The following is a 17035-nucleotide window of genomic DNA, read 5'->3' on the forward strand; positions in this document are numbered from 1 at the left end:
CATAGATGCTGCCCCTGCAGCTCAGGAGGAGGGCCAGGCATCGAATGTGGGTTTTCTGACGGCCCCCACCCCTCAGCAGGGTGGGGGAGGGTGCTTGAGCAGAATGGTTGACCTGGCAGCACCCAGGGTGCCAGCAAAGTGGCACACGCATATTCTTCCATTCCACACTAGCACCCCTTACCACCATCTCTCCTTCACAGTGGAAGAAGCATTGGTTTGTGCTGACTGATTCAAGCCTCAAGTATTACAGGGACTCCACCGCTGAGGAGGTGAGACATCAGGTGCTGGGGGCCCCTGGAAGAGGCTCGGTGGGCTTGGGGGGGTCACTGGCGTATATGGACCATCATCTTCTGGCTGTAGGCAGATGAGCTGGATGGCGAGATTGACCTGCGTTCCTGCACTGACGTCACCGAGTATGCAGTACAGCGCAACTACGGCTTCCAGATTCACGTGAGACTGTGCATCTGGGGGATGGCATGACCGGAGAGCCCCAGAGCAGATGTTGGTGTGGAGCGTGGCTGGCTCTGTCACTCATTTACCCAGAGACCCTGCCTCAGAGCCAGTCAGCTCTACTGTATATCTGAGGAGACCCCAGATACCATTGGCAGGGTCGTTCAAATGTTGGGGAGACCTTGGAGCCCCTGGGACTCTTCCAAGACTGGGCTAGTGAAGGGGAGCATTGCTCCCTCTGCTCAACTCCAGGCTCCAGACCTTAGGCTCTCTCTTGGGAGGGAAGGGCTACCTCCCTGGGGTCCAGAGTGGGGAGGGAGCAGTGGTGCTGGCCACGTGGCAACCTACCTGTGGGGTGGACTTGCAGACCAAGGATGCTGTCTATACCTTGTCGGCCATGACCTCAGGCATCCGGAGGAACTGGATCGAGGCTCTGAGGAAGACTGTGCGTCCCACCTCCGCCCCAGATGTCACCAAGTACGTGCTGGGTTGGTCCGGGGCTTTGAGAAGGCACTTGCCCTGTATCCCTGAGTGCTGTCCTGGCTCTCACCTGGGAGCCTCGGGCTGTACCTTCTGGCCTCAGTTTCTCTAGCAACACAATGCGCTGAGGGCAGTGCGCATTCTTGGCAGTCCTCCGAAATACGGTGAGGATTTGGAGCATGACCGCTGTCCCTCTATGCCCCCCACATCCTGAAATGTGGGAGAGGCCTTAGCTCTTTGGAGAAGATGGCAGTGAGTCCGAGGCCCCTCTAAGGGGGGGGATTGTGCTGTGTGAGCTGTGTCTCATCCTGTGTTAAGGGGAGGGGCTGGCTAGGTGTCTGGGAGAGGAACTCCCTCCCTCTGGAGGTCACTGTGGGTAGAGTAGTGGGAGGGCTCAGTTACCTGGTGGCAGAGCTCCCTCACAGTATAGACCCCAGGCGCCTATGGGGGGCTAGGACTTGTGGCTGCTGGACAGCAGGAATGGAAAGATGACATTGAGGGGTGTCACGCTTGAGTCCCTCTGTCTGGCCACAGCCTGGCTGTTTAACCTCAGTCCAGTCACTTTCTTGTCTGAGTTTCAGACACTCATTTGTCAGACTGTCACGAGAATATGCACAGAAGCCCTTTGTGAACTGAAGCGCAGTGCAGCTGGATTATTACTTAGTATATAGGCTTGGCTGCTGTAACAAAGAGGCCCCAAACACACTGATTTTACGCGGGAGAAGTTTATTTCTTCAAAGCGGTCCAATGGTGTGTAGTCCAGACCAGCTCTGTGGCCCTCAACTCATAGCTTTGCCTCTGACTCAGGAAGCTGCTTACATTCTCCTACAGTGCCAGCAGGAGCCAGGCCAGGGCACACCCAGTCCTTTAAAGGGTGCCACCTCTCGCTTCCACTGGGCAGAATATAGGTACATGGCCCTGCATAACTGCAAGGGATGCTGGGAAGTGTAGTATTGGGGTGAGTGTTATAGAAGATTACTGCCACAGTTAAGTCTCCACAGTTTGTGCCTATGCACCAGAGGTCACTGTTCACCCGCTCAGCAGTGACCATGGGCGTCTCCCCTATTCCACTGTGAGTCTTTTGAACCCAGGATCTTATCTCAAACCATACTTTTAATAATAATGCTCTGATCACCATTCTTAATGGGCTTCCTTGTTGCTTTCACACATTCGCTCACCTAGTCCTCTTATTCTTCCTGTGAAAAGAATTGTCCCATATTACAGATGAGTGACTGAGCTCAGAGGGGAGCCAGATATTCTGGTCCCTCTGCTGGGGAGTGTGGAGTTGGGATGGCTCCCAGGGTGTGCTGATGATGAAGCTCTCGTTCTGACCTCTGGGTTCAGCTGCTTCCTCTGCTGGGGTTCATCCCCAGGCTCAGGCACATGGGGACACTCCAGGAGTGCTTGTTTGGGGACTGAGTGGGCAAGATCCTGCCTGACGTGGCTCTGCTGGCCCCCTAGGCTCTCGGACTGCAATAAAGAGAACACGCTGCACAGCTACAGCACCCAGAAGGGCCCCCTGAAGGTCGGGGAGCAGCGTGCGGGCTCTGAGGTCATCAGTCGGGGCACTCCTCGGAAGGCAGATGGACAGCGGCCATCCCTGGACTACGTGGAGCTCTCCCCACTGTCTCAGGGCTCCCCCCAGCGGGCCCGCACCCCGGCTCGCACTCTTGACCACCCAGCCAAGCAAGAGGAGTTGGAACGGGACCTGGCCCATCGCTCTGAGGAGCGACGCAAATGGTTTGAGGCCGTGGACAGCAAGACCACAGAGACACCTGCTGGCGAGGGCCCACGCCGGGGCCTGGGTGCCCCCCTGACCGAGGACCAGCAGAGTCGGCTCAGCGAGGAGATCGAGAAGAAGTGGCAGGAGCTGGAGAAACTGCCCCTGAGGGAGAACAAGCGGGTGCCTCTCACTGCCCTGCTCAACCAAAGCCGTGGGGAGCGCCGGGGGCCCCCTAGTGACAGCCATGAGGCACTGGAGAAGGAGGTAGACATCGTGGCTGGCCTCTGGGAACCCCCTTACCTCACCAACACCCCTCCTGTCCCTAGTGTCATGCTATAGCATTTATCATGCAAACCTACAGTGATGGGCCCTCGCTCCTGATTCACTGTCTGACAACTCAGACTCCTCTGTGAACTGGAGTCTTCTTTTCTAGGCCTTGAGGTGTTTATTGTTTTTAAAAAGCATTTTTATTGATTTTTAGAGAGAGAGAGAGAGGAAGGGATGGAGGGAGAGAGAGAGAAACATCGATGTGAAAGCAGAATATCAATCGACTGCCTTCTGCACACCCTTCACTGGGGCTCAAGCCTGCAACCTGGCTTGTGCCCTGGCCAGTAATCAAGTTGGCAACCTCTCGGTGCACAGGACAATGTCCAACCAAATGAGCCACACAGGCCAGGGCTGTTTGTTTGTTTTTTTTAAATATTTTTGCCTCTTAGTTCTGTCCTCCGCCATCACACAGAAGGGAATAGAGAAGAAAAAGGAGAGGCCATTTATTGAGTATCTTGCCCTTGGCCCTCTTTACAAACAGGCTCACGTATGTTCACAGCAGTCTCACGGTCCCATAGGGCATATCTCATCACAGTTTTACTGATGGGACATTTCCCCTGCCACCTACATAACGTACATGTCTGTGGCCACAGTGTCCTGTTCCCAGCCCTGTGTAGTCTTCTCTGGTCCAGAGCTCCTCTGGCTCATTGGCCCTGCCATCCAGGAAACAGTGGAATGCCCTCTGGCCTGCACATCCTCACCAGGGCCATGTCTCCTCAAATCCACAGCTCCACGCTGCCTCCGCCAGCCCTCCCTCTGCTTCCAGGCCCCACTGACCGCATCTCCCTTCACAGGTCCTGTCCCTTCGTGCCCAGCTGGAGGCGTGGCGTCTAAAGGGGGAGGCTCCTCAGGGCGCGCCCCGGTCCCAGGAGGATGGTCACGTCCCCCCAGGCTACATCTCACAGGTGAGGCTGAAGAGCTGCTTTCTGGGGGACGGGGGCAAGTTTCTGTTTGCCATGTTTTCAGAAAAGAGCTAATATTTTGGAAGCCCTTCCTGTGTACCAGAACATGGGAGGCATTTGACAAGCATTGTCTCATTCAGTCTCTCCAGCGGGTGGACATGCGCATTGTGCCCGTTTTATAGACAGGCTGTGAGAGGTTACGGGACTTGCCCAAGCTCAGCTGGCCTGCAGCTGTCAGAGGGGATTTAAGCCCAGGTCCGACTGACAGCCCTCGTGTGATACTCTGCACTTGGACCACTTTCCTCACACCACCCTGGGGAGCTCCAATGGGCAGGCTCCTGGGAGGTGCTCCCTAAACAGGGAACTCCTGCCCATGCCTGCCAGGCCGAGGCCCTCACAAGATGGTCTTTGGGACTTGGGAGTTCCCAATGGCCCCCAGGGAAACATGCGGTCTGCTGAGGACAGCAGTTCTCAACTGAGGCCGATTTTGTTACCCTGGGGCAGTAGTTGGCAAACTGCGGCTCATGAGCCACATGCGGCTCTTTGGCCCCTTAATGTGGCTCTTCCACAAAATACCGTGGCCTGGGAGAGTCTCTTTTGAAGAAGTGGCATTAGAAGAAGTTTAAGTTTAAAAAATTTGGCTCTCAAAAGAAAATTCAGTCATTGTACTGTTGATGTTTGGATCTGTTGACTAATGAGTTTGCTGACCACTGCCCTGGGGACATTTGGCCATGTCTGGGAACAACTAGCCTTCCAGAAAAAATACATCTATGTGTATACACATGCACACTTATATATGGTTTATCCTATATAATAAAAGGCTAATATGCAAATCAACCAAAGTGGAACTATTGGTCACGATGATGACCCGAACTGACCACCAGGAGACAGATGCTCAATACCGGAGGTGCCCCCTGGTGGTCAGTGCGCTCCCACAGGGGGAGTGTTGCTTGGGCTCATAGCAAGTGCAGCGGCAGCGGCTGTGGGCAGTGGCCAGTGGCGGAGTCTCTCCTGCCTCTGCAGCAGCGCTAAAGACCCTGGTGGCCCGGCGGGAGGAGGGGAGTGAGGGGGAGAGGGAAAATGTCCCACTGCTGGCTTAGGCCCGCTCCCCACAGGCCAGGCTGATGGATCCCCACCCCCTCGCCCCCTGCATGAATGTCATAAACCGGGCCTCTAGTATATATATATATTACTGATACAAAAGATGTTTAGTATACAACTTACAAATAAAAAATAAGTAACACTTTTTATTGTAACTTCTATATAGCAAATTGATCTTTCTCATAATACTTTCATTGGTTTTTCCGAATGCTGGTATCCACAGCTAACTGACAAGCGAGTGTCATTCTAACATGAATGTTGGTTGACATTTTTATTTATGTGGATGAATAAGGCGAGAAACATATTGAAACTTTACTTGGTCAATGTCATGAGCAATTTTTTGGTTGAATTGGGAAATAGTTCTCTATTGAGAATGTTTTCTTAAGAGTATTCCCTCAGGTTTTTGTTCTACTTACAGTGTAATGGTCATAGGTATGGCAAACTTAAATTTAATCTGCATTACTAGCATTTTCTCATCCTTGCGTAAGTCAAGACTATCAAAAAATAAACCGAGTCCTGATTGTAATGTTTACCAATGTCCATGGTGTAAATACTCCCATGTGGCTGAGGACCTGAGCACGGAGTTGGGAAGATATGTCACACCCATTAGAGAGCATTTCCACACAGACACAGAAGAGAAGTAACCGCGGGAGCATAGACAATAATAAACTGCAGTGAGATCATTAAGAAGACATGTTTGGAGTATCAGCATTGTTTTGAATGTAATTAACTATAAGCTTATATAATATTTAATAATGGCCTGCTTAACTGTGTCACAAAATTCCTAAAAACTTGATAATCAGCTGCCTTTTATCAGCACATCATTGCCTGAAGCAGAAAAGGATGCTGGGACCCCAGGCTCTGAGCAGAGGGACCTTCCAGGAGTTCCAGGCGGGAGGTTGCTGGGCGGGCTCTCGGGAAGCTTCTGGAGCGGGCCCGGAGCTGAGCACTGGGGCGGGCAGGGGCAGGGGCAGGGGCCGTGGTGGAAGGCTGGCGGGTGCCTCTCCTGGAGACCTCCGCTGCCAAGCCAGGGGTTTGGATCTTGTCCCACTCACTGAGGAGGTTTGGGGTGATGCCGGGAGGGTGGTGGTGGCGTGGGAGGGGCCAAGGCCATGGCAGGAGCTGGGATGATGACTGAGGGTGAGCAGGATGTAGGAGGGTATAGAGGGGGACAGTTTAGGACTGGGTGCCTGGGTCTAAGGAAGGCAGAGAAGAGCCCCCTAAGGCTGGGGTTGCTGTCCAGGCATGGGTACCATCTGGGGCGTGTGGTTCAGCTGAACGAAGACCAGGGCCTAGGGAGTTGGGGCTTGACATGAGGGCTAGCTTGGGGGTGACCTGGTATGTGGAAGAGGAGAGGGCAGGAGTCAGTGTTGTCACAGGCTCCCTTGAGGCAAGAGGAAGGGGTGACCTGAGAGTGGCGTCCCCTCAGGACCCCCACAAGCTGTGCTCTGTGGAGCTGTGGTCTCCGGGACCGCTTTCTGGGTGGGTGAGCAGAGCAGCTCCGCCTTTGTCCATTTCACTGTTCGAACCTGCATTCGATTTCCTTTGGAAAAAGGTTTCTGTTGCCAAAATTAAATTCGAAAAGCACTTCTCTGACTTCTCAGCACACAGATAGGGAAACTGAGGCCCAGAGAGGAGGCTAGACCTTTGACCTGGAGTCAGACCAGGGCTGTGGGCACTTGGTCATGTGAGGTTGGGGTAGTAGGTGGGCAGGCAGAACCGAGGGGCGTTGAGAAGGGAATAAAGGGGAGCCGGAGGCAGAAGCCGGAGTGGAGCCGTGGCTCAGGACGCCGAGGGCGCCAGGGAAGAGGAGCTGAGCCACCTGTGTCCCCCTCAGGCCTGGAGGAAGCGGCTGAGGTTCAGTGGACCCCGGAGAGGTGACAGCAGGGAGGGATCCCCAACCTGGATCTCAGGCCGAGTGGTGCCCCTCTTTTAGCTGTAGGGCTTGTCACCACAGGGCAGCAGCTGGGGGTCTGGGAACCCTTCCATCCTAGTGCAGTGGGGATCACGGGCATTTCTTAGTCCACGTTGGTCCACGTCAGAGGTGGCAGCTGACACCTTGGGCCCACAGGAAGGTGGGTCAGAGCGCAGCCCCTGACCTTCTAGGAGCCCCTCATCCTGGCTGGCTCCCACCCTGACACCAGCCTCCTGACCCCATTAGCTTCTGGCTCTGCCTCCTGAACTGAGCCTTTGAGAACAGATCCCCACCACCACCCCCATTTTTCTGATATCTGCAGGTGGGTGATCTCTAGGTGGGCGCTAGCTTACCTTAGGACACTCAGGAGTTGGTCTTATGAGGCCTGTTTTACAGATAAGGAGACTGAGGCTCAGAGAGGGAAGAGGCTCAAGTTCATTCCACAGAACAGCCAGGATTAGGACTCCAAAGAGGTCTATTGTCCTAACTAGAGGGACCTACAGAGGGCGTGCGCAGAGTCCCAGAGAGACAGGTACCCCTGCTCACTACCTAGAACACCTGGACCCCTTGCCCTTCCCCCAAAGTGGCCTCCCAGGTGTGGCTGTGGCTGCTGGAGAGGTGGGGGCGACCTGAGATGCCCTGTGCCATGGAAAATACAATTCTTCTTTAAAATATATATATGTGATTTTTAGGGAGAGGGAGAGATAGAAACATCAATCAGTTGCCTTCTGCATGCACCCTACTGGAGATCAGGCATGTTCCCTGAGCGGGAATCGAACCCGTGAGCTCTTGGTGCATGGGACAACGATCAATCCACTGAGTGATCAATCCACTGAGCAACACTGGCCAGGCGAGAATACAACCTCTTAACTGGCCCTTTGTGCCTTGGTTCTTCCCTAGCTCTTTACCTTCCCTTTTCAGTTATCTTAATTTTTTTTATTCTCACCCAGGGCTATGGTTTTTTAAATTGATTTTACTTTGAGAGGAAGAGAGAGAGAGACAGAAAAACATCTATGTGAAAGAAACCGGTTGATCAGTTGCCTGCTGTACACGCCCTGACCTGGAATTGAACCTGCAACCTTTTTGATATACAGAATGCCGCTCCAACCAGCTGAGCCACCCAGCCAGGGCCTTAAATATTTTTTAATTATATAAGAAATAGGGTTACATTGTCATAAATAATTCAAACAAATTAGAAGGTTATAAACAAACACATGAACTCTCCTTCCCCTGCCTGCTCTCCGGTTCCCCGCAGGGTGGCCGAGAGCACCATCAGAGCACGTCTGTAGTTTCCTGTCCCGCCTCGGTTTTGGAGGGCAGAAGTCTAACGTGGGTCTCGCCAGGCTACAAGCCAGGCACCCGCAGAACTGCATTTCCTGTGAGCTCTGGATGCGATCGGTTTCTCGCCTTTTCCAGCATCCGGTGGCTGCCCACCTTCCGTGGCTCATGGCCATTCCTTCATCTCTAAAGAGAGCAAAGGGGTCAGGTCCTCACTTCACATCACTCCCTCCTTCCACAGCCACTCCTCCCCCGCGCTCTGCTCTCCTGCCTCTTCTGCATCTGCGGACCCCGATCCCTGCCAGTCCGTGACCCAGGAGAGAGAGTCTCCGTATTTCAGGCCATCTACAAGCCCAGCTCCCTCCGCCGCAGCACAGGCGATAGTCACAGGTTCCGGAGCGGGACGCGGACACGTTTGGGGCCCAGTCCTCTGCCTGCAGGCATCCTTCCTTACCTTTTCTGTGATTTTGTGTCCATGTACCCAGATGTCCAGCTCCATGGGTTGTATGTTGTCAGAAACCGGCTTTTATCACCCAACTTTCCATATCCTTCCCCCAGCTGTCCATGTGCGCAGAGCCTTCTACCAGCCGCCGGAGTCTTTGTAAGGCTCGATCTCATGATTTATTGAAGGGTTGTTTATTTAGGTGGTTTCCAGTTCTTGTGTGTTGCCGATCTTTGTACACGTGACTTTCTCTGGGGTCATTCTTACAAGAGGACCCGCTAGGTCAAGGGATAGGGTCATTAAAAATGCATCGACGCTATCAAACTGCCCTCCACGAACCCCATCACAGCGACTCTCCCAGCAGTGGTATTAGCAGGCTTTTAAATGCTGGCCAGTCTGTCCTAGCCAGTTTAGCTCAGGGAATAGAGTGTCAGCCTGTGAACTGAAGGGTCCTAGGTTCGATTCCGGTCATATGCCCGGGTTGTGAGCTTGATCCCAGTGTGGAGCATGCAGGAAGCAGCTGATCAATGATTTTCTCTCATCATTGATGTTTCTATCTCTCCCTTTCTGAAATCAGTAAAAAAAATATGTATATTAAAAAAAATACTGGCCAGTCTGATCCACAAGGCCCTGTTCTGTGATTGCATCAATTTCAGCTCCCTCCCCCAGCACCTGCCACACGTCAGGCCCCGTCCGGGCCCTGTGTCCTCGGGGGACTTACGTCTGGCAGATGCAAGGCCTTTGGTGGCAGGAGAGAGGTTTTCAGAGACAGAGCTAAGCTGGGCTGAAAATGAAGTGAGTTAACCCCAGGAAAGGAAAGATGGAAAAGAACGTTCCAGGCAGTGGAAAGCAGGAGCTAAGGCTCAGGTGTGAGCACACTGAGTTGTTTTTTTTCTTGGTGGGGTAAAGGGCAGGGATGAGGCTGCAAGAGTCAGGCGTGGAACAGGGACTTGACCCGGCAGGTGGGGGCCTCAGAGGGGTGTGAAGCAGAATGGCAGGCTGAGGTCTGCAGATGGAGGAGAGAGGTGGTGCTGGGTACAAGCTGGTGGTGCTGGGGTCCAGAGGAAGCCTGGACCAGGGTAGGCCCGCCTACCTCAGGCTGGAGAGCAGCCCGTGACCCCTGCCCTGCCCGCAGGAGGCCTGGGAGCGCAGCCTGGCCGAGATGGAGTCCTCCCACCAGCAGGTGATGGAAGAGCTGCAGCGGCACCACGAGCGGGAGCTGCAGAGGCTGCAGCAGGAGAAGGAGTGGCTCCTGGCCGAGGAGACGGCCGCCACGGCCTCAGGTGAGACCCGGGAAGAAGTGGCACAGCGGGCGTGGCCTCACAGACCTCTAAGCAGAGGCCTCCTCGCCAGGTTTGGGAAGCTGTTAATAAGAGGCTGGGGTCTTGGTGCTAGACTTAGGGTAAGTTGAAGCCCCCAGAATTGGCCTCTGGACCTACTGAAAAAGAGGGAAGTGCAGGCCCTCAGAAGGCTCACTGTGATCCAGGCCTCTGCCCACGCTGGTGCCATGTCCTGGCGGAGAGACTGCTTAGCCTCAGACCAGTTTTCATAGCGGGGCCATCTTATTGGGCACACAGGCCGGACCCCCGGGAGAGCAGGGAGGGGTGTGAGCGGTCCTGGTCCTTGCAGTGCCCAGGAGAGTCACCCATTTCACAGATGAGGAAACTGGCTCAGAGGTTAGGGATCTGACCCAAATGGCACAGCTTAGAGGTGGCAGAAGCGAGTTGGAGCCCAGAGCACACTGCCTGCAAAGCCATGCTCTGAACCCATCCTCTGCTCTCCCAAGCCAGACAGGAATGCCAGCGAAGTGTGGGGTCCCCCCTCTCCCCGGCAGCTCACACGTGTGTGCGCCTGGCACATCTCACGCACCTCCGGGCGCTTTAGAATAATGGCAATGATGAAGCGAGACCCTCCAGGGGTCTTCAAACTACGGCCCGCGGGCCACATGCAGCCCGCAGAGGAATCTGATCCGGCCCGCCAGGTTTTTTGGGCAGAGAGCGCAGCCGAGGTGTTACAGTAGGAATTAGTAGTTCATATAGTCCGGCCCTCCAGCTCTCTGAGGGACCGTGATCTGGCCCCCACTTTAAAAAGTTTGAGGACCCCTGAGAGCTTACACCTGCTAAGTGCTCGACACACTCCAGCCCTTACCCCTCATTCCAGACCTTGGGGACATGTGTTTTGCTTTTAGGAAGATAACCTGGTGCATATAGTAGGTGTCTGAGCAGGATCTGAGCCTCACCCTGAAGTCTAGCACTGGGTGGTTTGCAGTGCAATTTCTCAAGGTCACCCTTAAGTGGGACCTCAGATAGCCTCATGTCCATTTAGGCCGGGGACTGTTTTACCAAAAGGGTTATGAAAAACTCCCAGCGTTCAGAGCTTTAGGGTTTTGGAATTACAGATAAGACGATGGTTGAGGACTTGTTTAATCCTGAAGCAACCCCATGTAAGTGTGAAAAGAGACTCAGTCCTTGGGAGCTCACAGTCTGAAAAATAACCCAAAAGCTAATGTCTGGGCTGCGTGTTGTTTGAAATGCAAAGGTGCTGTCGGAGCAGTACTCACAGAAGTGCCTGGAGATCAGCACCCTGACTCCACACATCTCCCACTCACTCCTGAAGGGAGGTGCTGTTGCTAACCCCACTTTCTGGATTAGGGCCTGAGGCACAGAGGATTTAAATCCCCTGAGCAAAGTCACCTAGATGTGTTATCAACTGAGCCGGTACTCTTGACCACTAAGCTGGGCAAGACAGGTGGATCTTTTTGTTTTGTTTTTTTAAATATATGTTATTGACTTTTCTACAGAGAGGAAGGGAGAGGAATAGAGAGTTAGAAACATCGATGAGAGAGAAACATTGATCAGCTGCCATCTGCACATCCCCTACTGGGGATGTGCCCGCAACCAAGGTACATGCCCTTGACTGGAATCAAACCTGGGACCCTTCAGTCCGCAGGCCAACGCTCTATCCATTGAGCCAAACCGGTTTTGGCAAGACAGGTGGGTCTTGTTAAAGGACCCTCCGGGCTGTGCAGGGACAGGTCTGTGTGGGCTCTCCTCAGCATCACTAGCAGAAGGTACCAGAGCTCAGACACCAGGCGTCTCCCCAGCAGGGTCCATCAGACAGATTGTGATCCTCTGCTAGACAGGCTCAGGAAGGCCGAGCCCTCACCCAAAGCCACGTGGTGCACGACACAGCCTGGCCCGGGCTCTTTGTGTGCCCTGCCTGCTCCTGTGCACGGTGCAGGTGCGTCTCAGAGGAGGTGAAGATGCTGCTGACCCCTCACTTCTGCTCTGTTCCCAGCCATCGAAGCCATGAAGAAGGCCTACCAGGAGGAGCTGAGCCGGGAGCTGAACAAGACACGGAGCCTCCAGCAGGGCCCAGACGGCCTCCGGAAGCAGCACCAGTGAGATGGCACTTGGGCCCTGGGGTCTGTGGCTAGGCCGCCTCCTGAGCCTGGGCCCCAGCTGCCTACATTGGCGGTTATGAGTCAGGGACCTGTGCTGACGTCCCTGGGCAAAGGATACGTCAGTTTGCCCCCAACTGAGACGCCCACTGTCGTCATTGTGGCACCTGAACAGAAGCAGCAGGGCCTTAGTCAGACCTCCATGCCACCCACAGAGACAGTTCTTCAGGCTACAGTTTTTCTGACCCTGCTTACCAGGCTGGTCTCGGCCTCCGCACTCCTGCCCCCTCGTTACTGCCCCCTAGAGCTGGCTGCAGTGTCACCCTCGGCCAGTCCCTGTCCTGCCCCAGAGCACAGTTTAGAGGCTACAGAGATGGGCTCCTCCAGCCCACCCCTCACAGAGGAGGCTCCTGCAGCACCAGAGGCTGTCACCGGTCAGAGCCCCCCAGCTGGGCGCGAAACAGACGAGGGCGGGAGCTCAGGAGCTGCTTGGAGTTCGCCATGACTTGGCTCTGAGCTTGGCAGAGGGCAAGCGAGCCCCCGTCCGTCACTGTTCCCTCCTCCCGCCTGGGCAGGTCAGACATGGAGGCGCTGAAGCGGGAGCTGCAGGTGCTGTCGGAGCAGTACTCCCAGAAGTGCCTGGAGATCGGCACCCTGACGCTGCAGGCCGAGGAGCGCGAGCACACGCTGCGCTGCTGCCAGCAGGAGGGCCAGGAGCTGCTGCGCCACAACCAGGTGGGCCCGGCCCAGTGGGCGGGGACGGGCGCCCCCGCAGCCCTGCGCTGACCATCCCCCCCCCCCCAGGAGCTGCACGCCCGCCTGTCCGAGGAGATTGACCGGCTGCGCGGCTTCGTCGCCTCACAGGGCACTGGCAACGGCTGCGGGCGCAACGAGCGGAGCTCCTGTGAGCTGGAGGTAAGTGCCCAGCGGCGCACCCCGCTGGTCCTCGGGGCCTCGGCATGGGGAGGGCACCTGGGCTGGGCCCCAGCACGGAGACGCTAGCACCCTGGGGAGGACCTGCTGTGTGCGCTGCCCTACTGCAGAGTCCAGCCTCCCACCTCTGCTGTGTGATCGGACCGGTTGCCTCGCCTTTCCCAGAAGCTCATCTGTAAAATGGGGCTACGCACCTTTCTTACTGGGAGAAGCTGCAGTGAGAAAATGTGGGCATGATCTCAGGATCACCCTGATATTTTATTTTACAAACATTTATATACGGTTTCACTCTGTGCCTGGAACTTCTGTAAGCCGAAGTTCTTAACTCACCGAGTCTTCCTAACAGCCCTATGAGGTACATGCTGTTACTGTCCCCATTTTACAGGTAAGAAAACAGACACGCGGAGGTCAAGTACCTTGCCCAAGGTCACACAGATAGCTGGTGTGGGAACTGGGATTCCAACCCAGCAGTCTGGTTCCAGAGTCTAAGCTTTTAGACGTCTGGCTGAACTGTGTCCTCCTCAGTGAACTCCGGACAGCAGCCCCCGCCCCTCAGGGTCTGGGGAGGGCGTAATGAGGTGGTTTGCAGAGTCCCAGCCGCCTGGTCCAGAGGAGGGCCATACCATGCTTCCGTTCTCTTCTCTGCCCTCAAGCTGAGGCCTGTGCTATGGTGGGATGGGTGAGGACTTCCTGGGGAGTGTGCCCCAGGGCTAGTGGGTCTCAGCGCAGGTTGGGAGCTGCGTTCTCGGGGCCTGAGGCAAGGAGATGGCCGGCTGCGGTGCCCTGGGCTGGTAGCGCTGGCCTCTGGCCCTGGGTTAGCGTGCACCTGTGACCCCAGGTGCTGCTGCGAGTGAAGGAGAACGAACTTCAGTACCTGAAGAAGGAGGTGCAGTGCCTCCGGGATGAGCTCCAGATGATGCAGAAGGTAGGTCCTGGCTGAAGCAGGGTGTCCGCGGGGAGGGGGGTGGGCCTGGGGATACAGCTGGGTGCCCCATCCTGTGAGCACCTGCTCTGTGCCAGGCAGTCCCCGTGCCTCTCCCCGGAGGTGTCATCCTCATTTACAAAGAAACAGACTAGGAAAGGGGGACTTGCTCAAGGCCACACTTGCTTTTTTTTATTCAGCAAATATTTATTGAGCACCTACTATGTGCCAGGCATGGTGCTAGGTGCTGGGAGACACCTGTGAGTGAAAAGGCCAACATCCCTGCCTGTGCAGAGCGTGCATTTCAGGGAGCAAGCCATGTTGCCGGAGGAGGGGGAGTAGAGGAGGGAGTACTGGGATTCAGGACCAGGCCTGTGAGTGTGCGGCTTGCCTGGTGCCATGTCCCTGTGTGTTTGACATCCTCTGTGTGTCAGTGGCTCTGAGAGCGTGTAGGAGTCAGACTCAAGGAACGGGGCCAAGTATTGGGCCACACTGCCCTGCTTCTCCCCCCGCCACTGGTTGCAGTGTGGTCTTGGGCAGACGCTTCACCTGCCTGAGCCTCAGCTCTCCCGTTGAGCAGGTTGCAAATGCGGAAACCTGGGGCGCTGGGAGAGGTGTGTCCAGGCTGGGCTGCCAAGGGGGCTCCTGGAGGGAGAAGGCCCTGGGGACTGCGGAGGCCTAGCTGCTCGGTGTGGCCAGGAGGGGCACGGTGGGCAGGGCCGAGTGGGCAGGGCCAGGGAGGGAGGGCTCTGTGCCCTTATAGCCCCTGCCACCCCCAGGACAAGCGCTTCACCTCAGGAAAGTACCAGGACGTGTACGTGGAGCTAAACCACATCAAGACCCGGTCGGAGCGGGAGATCGAGCAGCTGAAGGAGCACCTGCGCCTCGCCATGGCTGCCCTGCAGGAGAAGGAGGCCATGCGCAACAGCGTGGCCGAGTAGAGGTGTGCCAGGGGCGGGCCTCCCGGCAGGGACCCAACCGGAGGTGTGCGCTCAGGGCTGTGCCGCCCGCCAGGGCGCTTCCTTTTCCTGGCCCCTGCTTCCCTTCCTACCGGCAGGGACAGGCACTTAACGCTGCTGCAGCCACGGCTGATCCGTCCTGCCCCCTCAGGCCTGGCCGCAGGGCACACGTCACTAACAGTCTTCCTTCCACCGAGCTCTGCGCTCGGACTGCACTGACGGGGCAGCTCCCTCTTTCTGACAAGTCCGGGGAGGCCACCTGCAGGCCGCTGAGTGGGGAGAAGCCTGGGGGACAGATCTGGCCCGGCTTTTGGGGCCAAGAGGTGTGGGAGGACCTGCTGGCCACCCTTGCCTAAGCCGCACTGGGGCCCAGGACCAAACTGGGGTTTCCCCAGCCCTCACCGCCCACTCTCACCTTCCAGGTCCGGTGGTTCGGCCCAGCTGCAGACTCCCAGCCCAAGGGACCAGTTGCCCTCCTTCCCTGCTGGATGGAAGTCAGAAGCCAAGCTTTCTCCCCACCCTCTGTGGGCTACACGTGCACTCACAACTGTCACACACATGCACACACACAGACACACACACATTCTTCACGGGCATGCACACTGCACAGGTACACACACACCACACAGACACACCTGCACAGGTACACACACACTGTTCAGGCACACACACACACACATGCATACACATAGGCACTGCATAGACACAGGCACCACAAGGCATACACACACACTCAGGAGCACACATGCACATGTACACCACACACATGCACAGGTGCACGCACACACACTCTCTGCGTATCTGAGCGTGCCCCTCGCACTGGGTCTTCTTACCTTGCACCTTCTTCAGGATTTTATATGTGAAGAGATTTTTATATATAGACTTTTCCTTTTTTTTTTCCCCCCCCCAAAATACGTTGTACTTTTTAAAAAGCAATTCTGGTGGCCTTGTGCCTCCAGCGCTGGCTCCCCGTCTCCAGCCTCCTGTTTGGGCTCCTGGGCCCGTGGCCCTTCCTGGTGGGAGAGGCAAGGAGCCAGCCACCCTCCTCCCACCCTACCTCCTGCTAATTACTTCCTGCCCTGGAGCGTCCTGCACCCTGGGCCTCTGGACAGAGGGACAGACGGACAGAGGGAGCCGACCTGTCTCCGTGGCCCCACCTCCGCCTCAGGGTGCTGGGCGTGGAGCCTGGAACTGCCCTGAAGGCGTTTTCTCCTGCTCCACCGCCTTCTTAACTTAATAAAGTGTTCCTGAAGCTCCGTGTCCTGACGGCTGGTGCCCGCCCCTCCCCCAGCGCAGTGCCCTCCTGCAGGTGGCCTGTGGGCTTCTGAGGGCGGAGCTGAGGGTCCAGCTCCCCCTGCAGGCGATGCTCTGCAGACCAGCACCGGCACCCCCCCCAGGTCCAGGTCCCACCCCACCATGGACTCGGCGTCTGCGCTGCCTCAGTCCCAGTGGCTCATACACCTCTGGAGGCCCTGGGGCGGCGCTGGGCCCAGCGGGACCTGATGCTGCCCCTGACTGACCACGGCAAGTCCTCTCCCCTCCCTGAGCCGCCATCACATGGGCGCCCTTCAGCCCCGTCACTGAGGCTGTGCCCAGAGGCCATGCTCAGCCCTGGACAGTCGGCGGGAGGCCTCGTCATGGCTGACGGGATGTGCTGATCAAGGTCACGTGTGGGTTGGAACAGGCCCCCCCTGAGTCGCCCCGGGCCCAGGCCGGCTGTCCAACAGGCAGGGCTGTGGCTAAGGTGATGGAGACATAGGACAGTTTGAGCCAGCTTCACCCTCAGGGCTGTTCCCATCAATCCTCGGGGTCTCAGGCCGGGCGCCGGTGCGTAGAGGTGAACAGAACTGGCCTGGCCCCACTGCAGCCACGTCGGGTTGGGTCCTAGGAGGCTGTGGGAATGGAGGAGGCAAGTGGGACAGCACCAGCAAAGGCCTGTGAACATCCTGGTGTTCAGGGAGAGACCCACAGGGGGCGTCCTGATGGGGGTGGGGAACGGGCTGGTTCTCTTGCCAGCGGGGGTAAGGAGGGCACGGGTGCAGTTCCAGCCCCTGAGGTACAGACAGTCTTGGTTGGAGGTGGAGGGCAGGGGGGTTTTTGGGGGGTCTTCCTTGCTCTTAAAAGTGTCCTAAAGCCGTGGCTGGTGTGGCTCAGTTGGAATGTCGTCTGTGCACTGAAGAGTCTCGGGTTCGATTCCCTGTCA

At 56.4% G+C, this 17035-nt stretch overlaps 1 protein-coding gene across 1 annotated transcript in view; it reads left to right on the forward strand.

Annotated features, from left to right (window-relative positions):
- Positions 1-16082, forward strand: part of TRIOBP (TRIO and F-actin binding protein) — a 52968-nt gene extending 36886 nt beyond the window's left edge. The window contains exons 12-23 of the mRNA XM_084876882.1: positions 201-269; positions 361-450; positions 818-927; positions 2392-2917; positions 3775-3885; positions 9754-9901; positions 11916-12018; positions 12594-12753; positions 12823-12933; positions 13790-13876; positions 14653-14816; positions 15255-16082. Of these exons, the coding sequence (XP_084733008.1) occupies positions 201-269; positions 361-450; positions 818-927; positions 2392-2917; positions 3775-3885; positions 9754-9901; positions 11916-12018; positions 12594-12753; positions 12823-12933; positions 13790-13876; positions 14653-14814 (1677 nt within the window). The 3' untranslated portion in view covers positions 14815-14816; positions 15255-16082. The remainder of the gene's footprint in view (positions 1-200; positions 270-360; positions 451-817; positions 928-2391; positions 2918-3774; positions 3886-9753; positions 9902-11915; positions 12019-12593; positions 12754-12822; positions 12934-13789; positions 13877-14652; positions 14817-15254) is intronic.
- The last annotated feature ends 953 nt before the right edge of the window (positions 16083-17035 follow it).

This window comes from Pipistrellus hanaki, assembly GCF_964339955.1.
Source record: "Pipistrellus hanaki genome assembly, chromosome: 3".
NCBI classification, from domain to species: domain Eukaryota; kingdom Metazoa; phylum Chordata; class Mammalia; order Chiroptera; family Vespertilionidae; genus Pipistrellus; species Pipistrellus hanaki.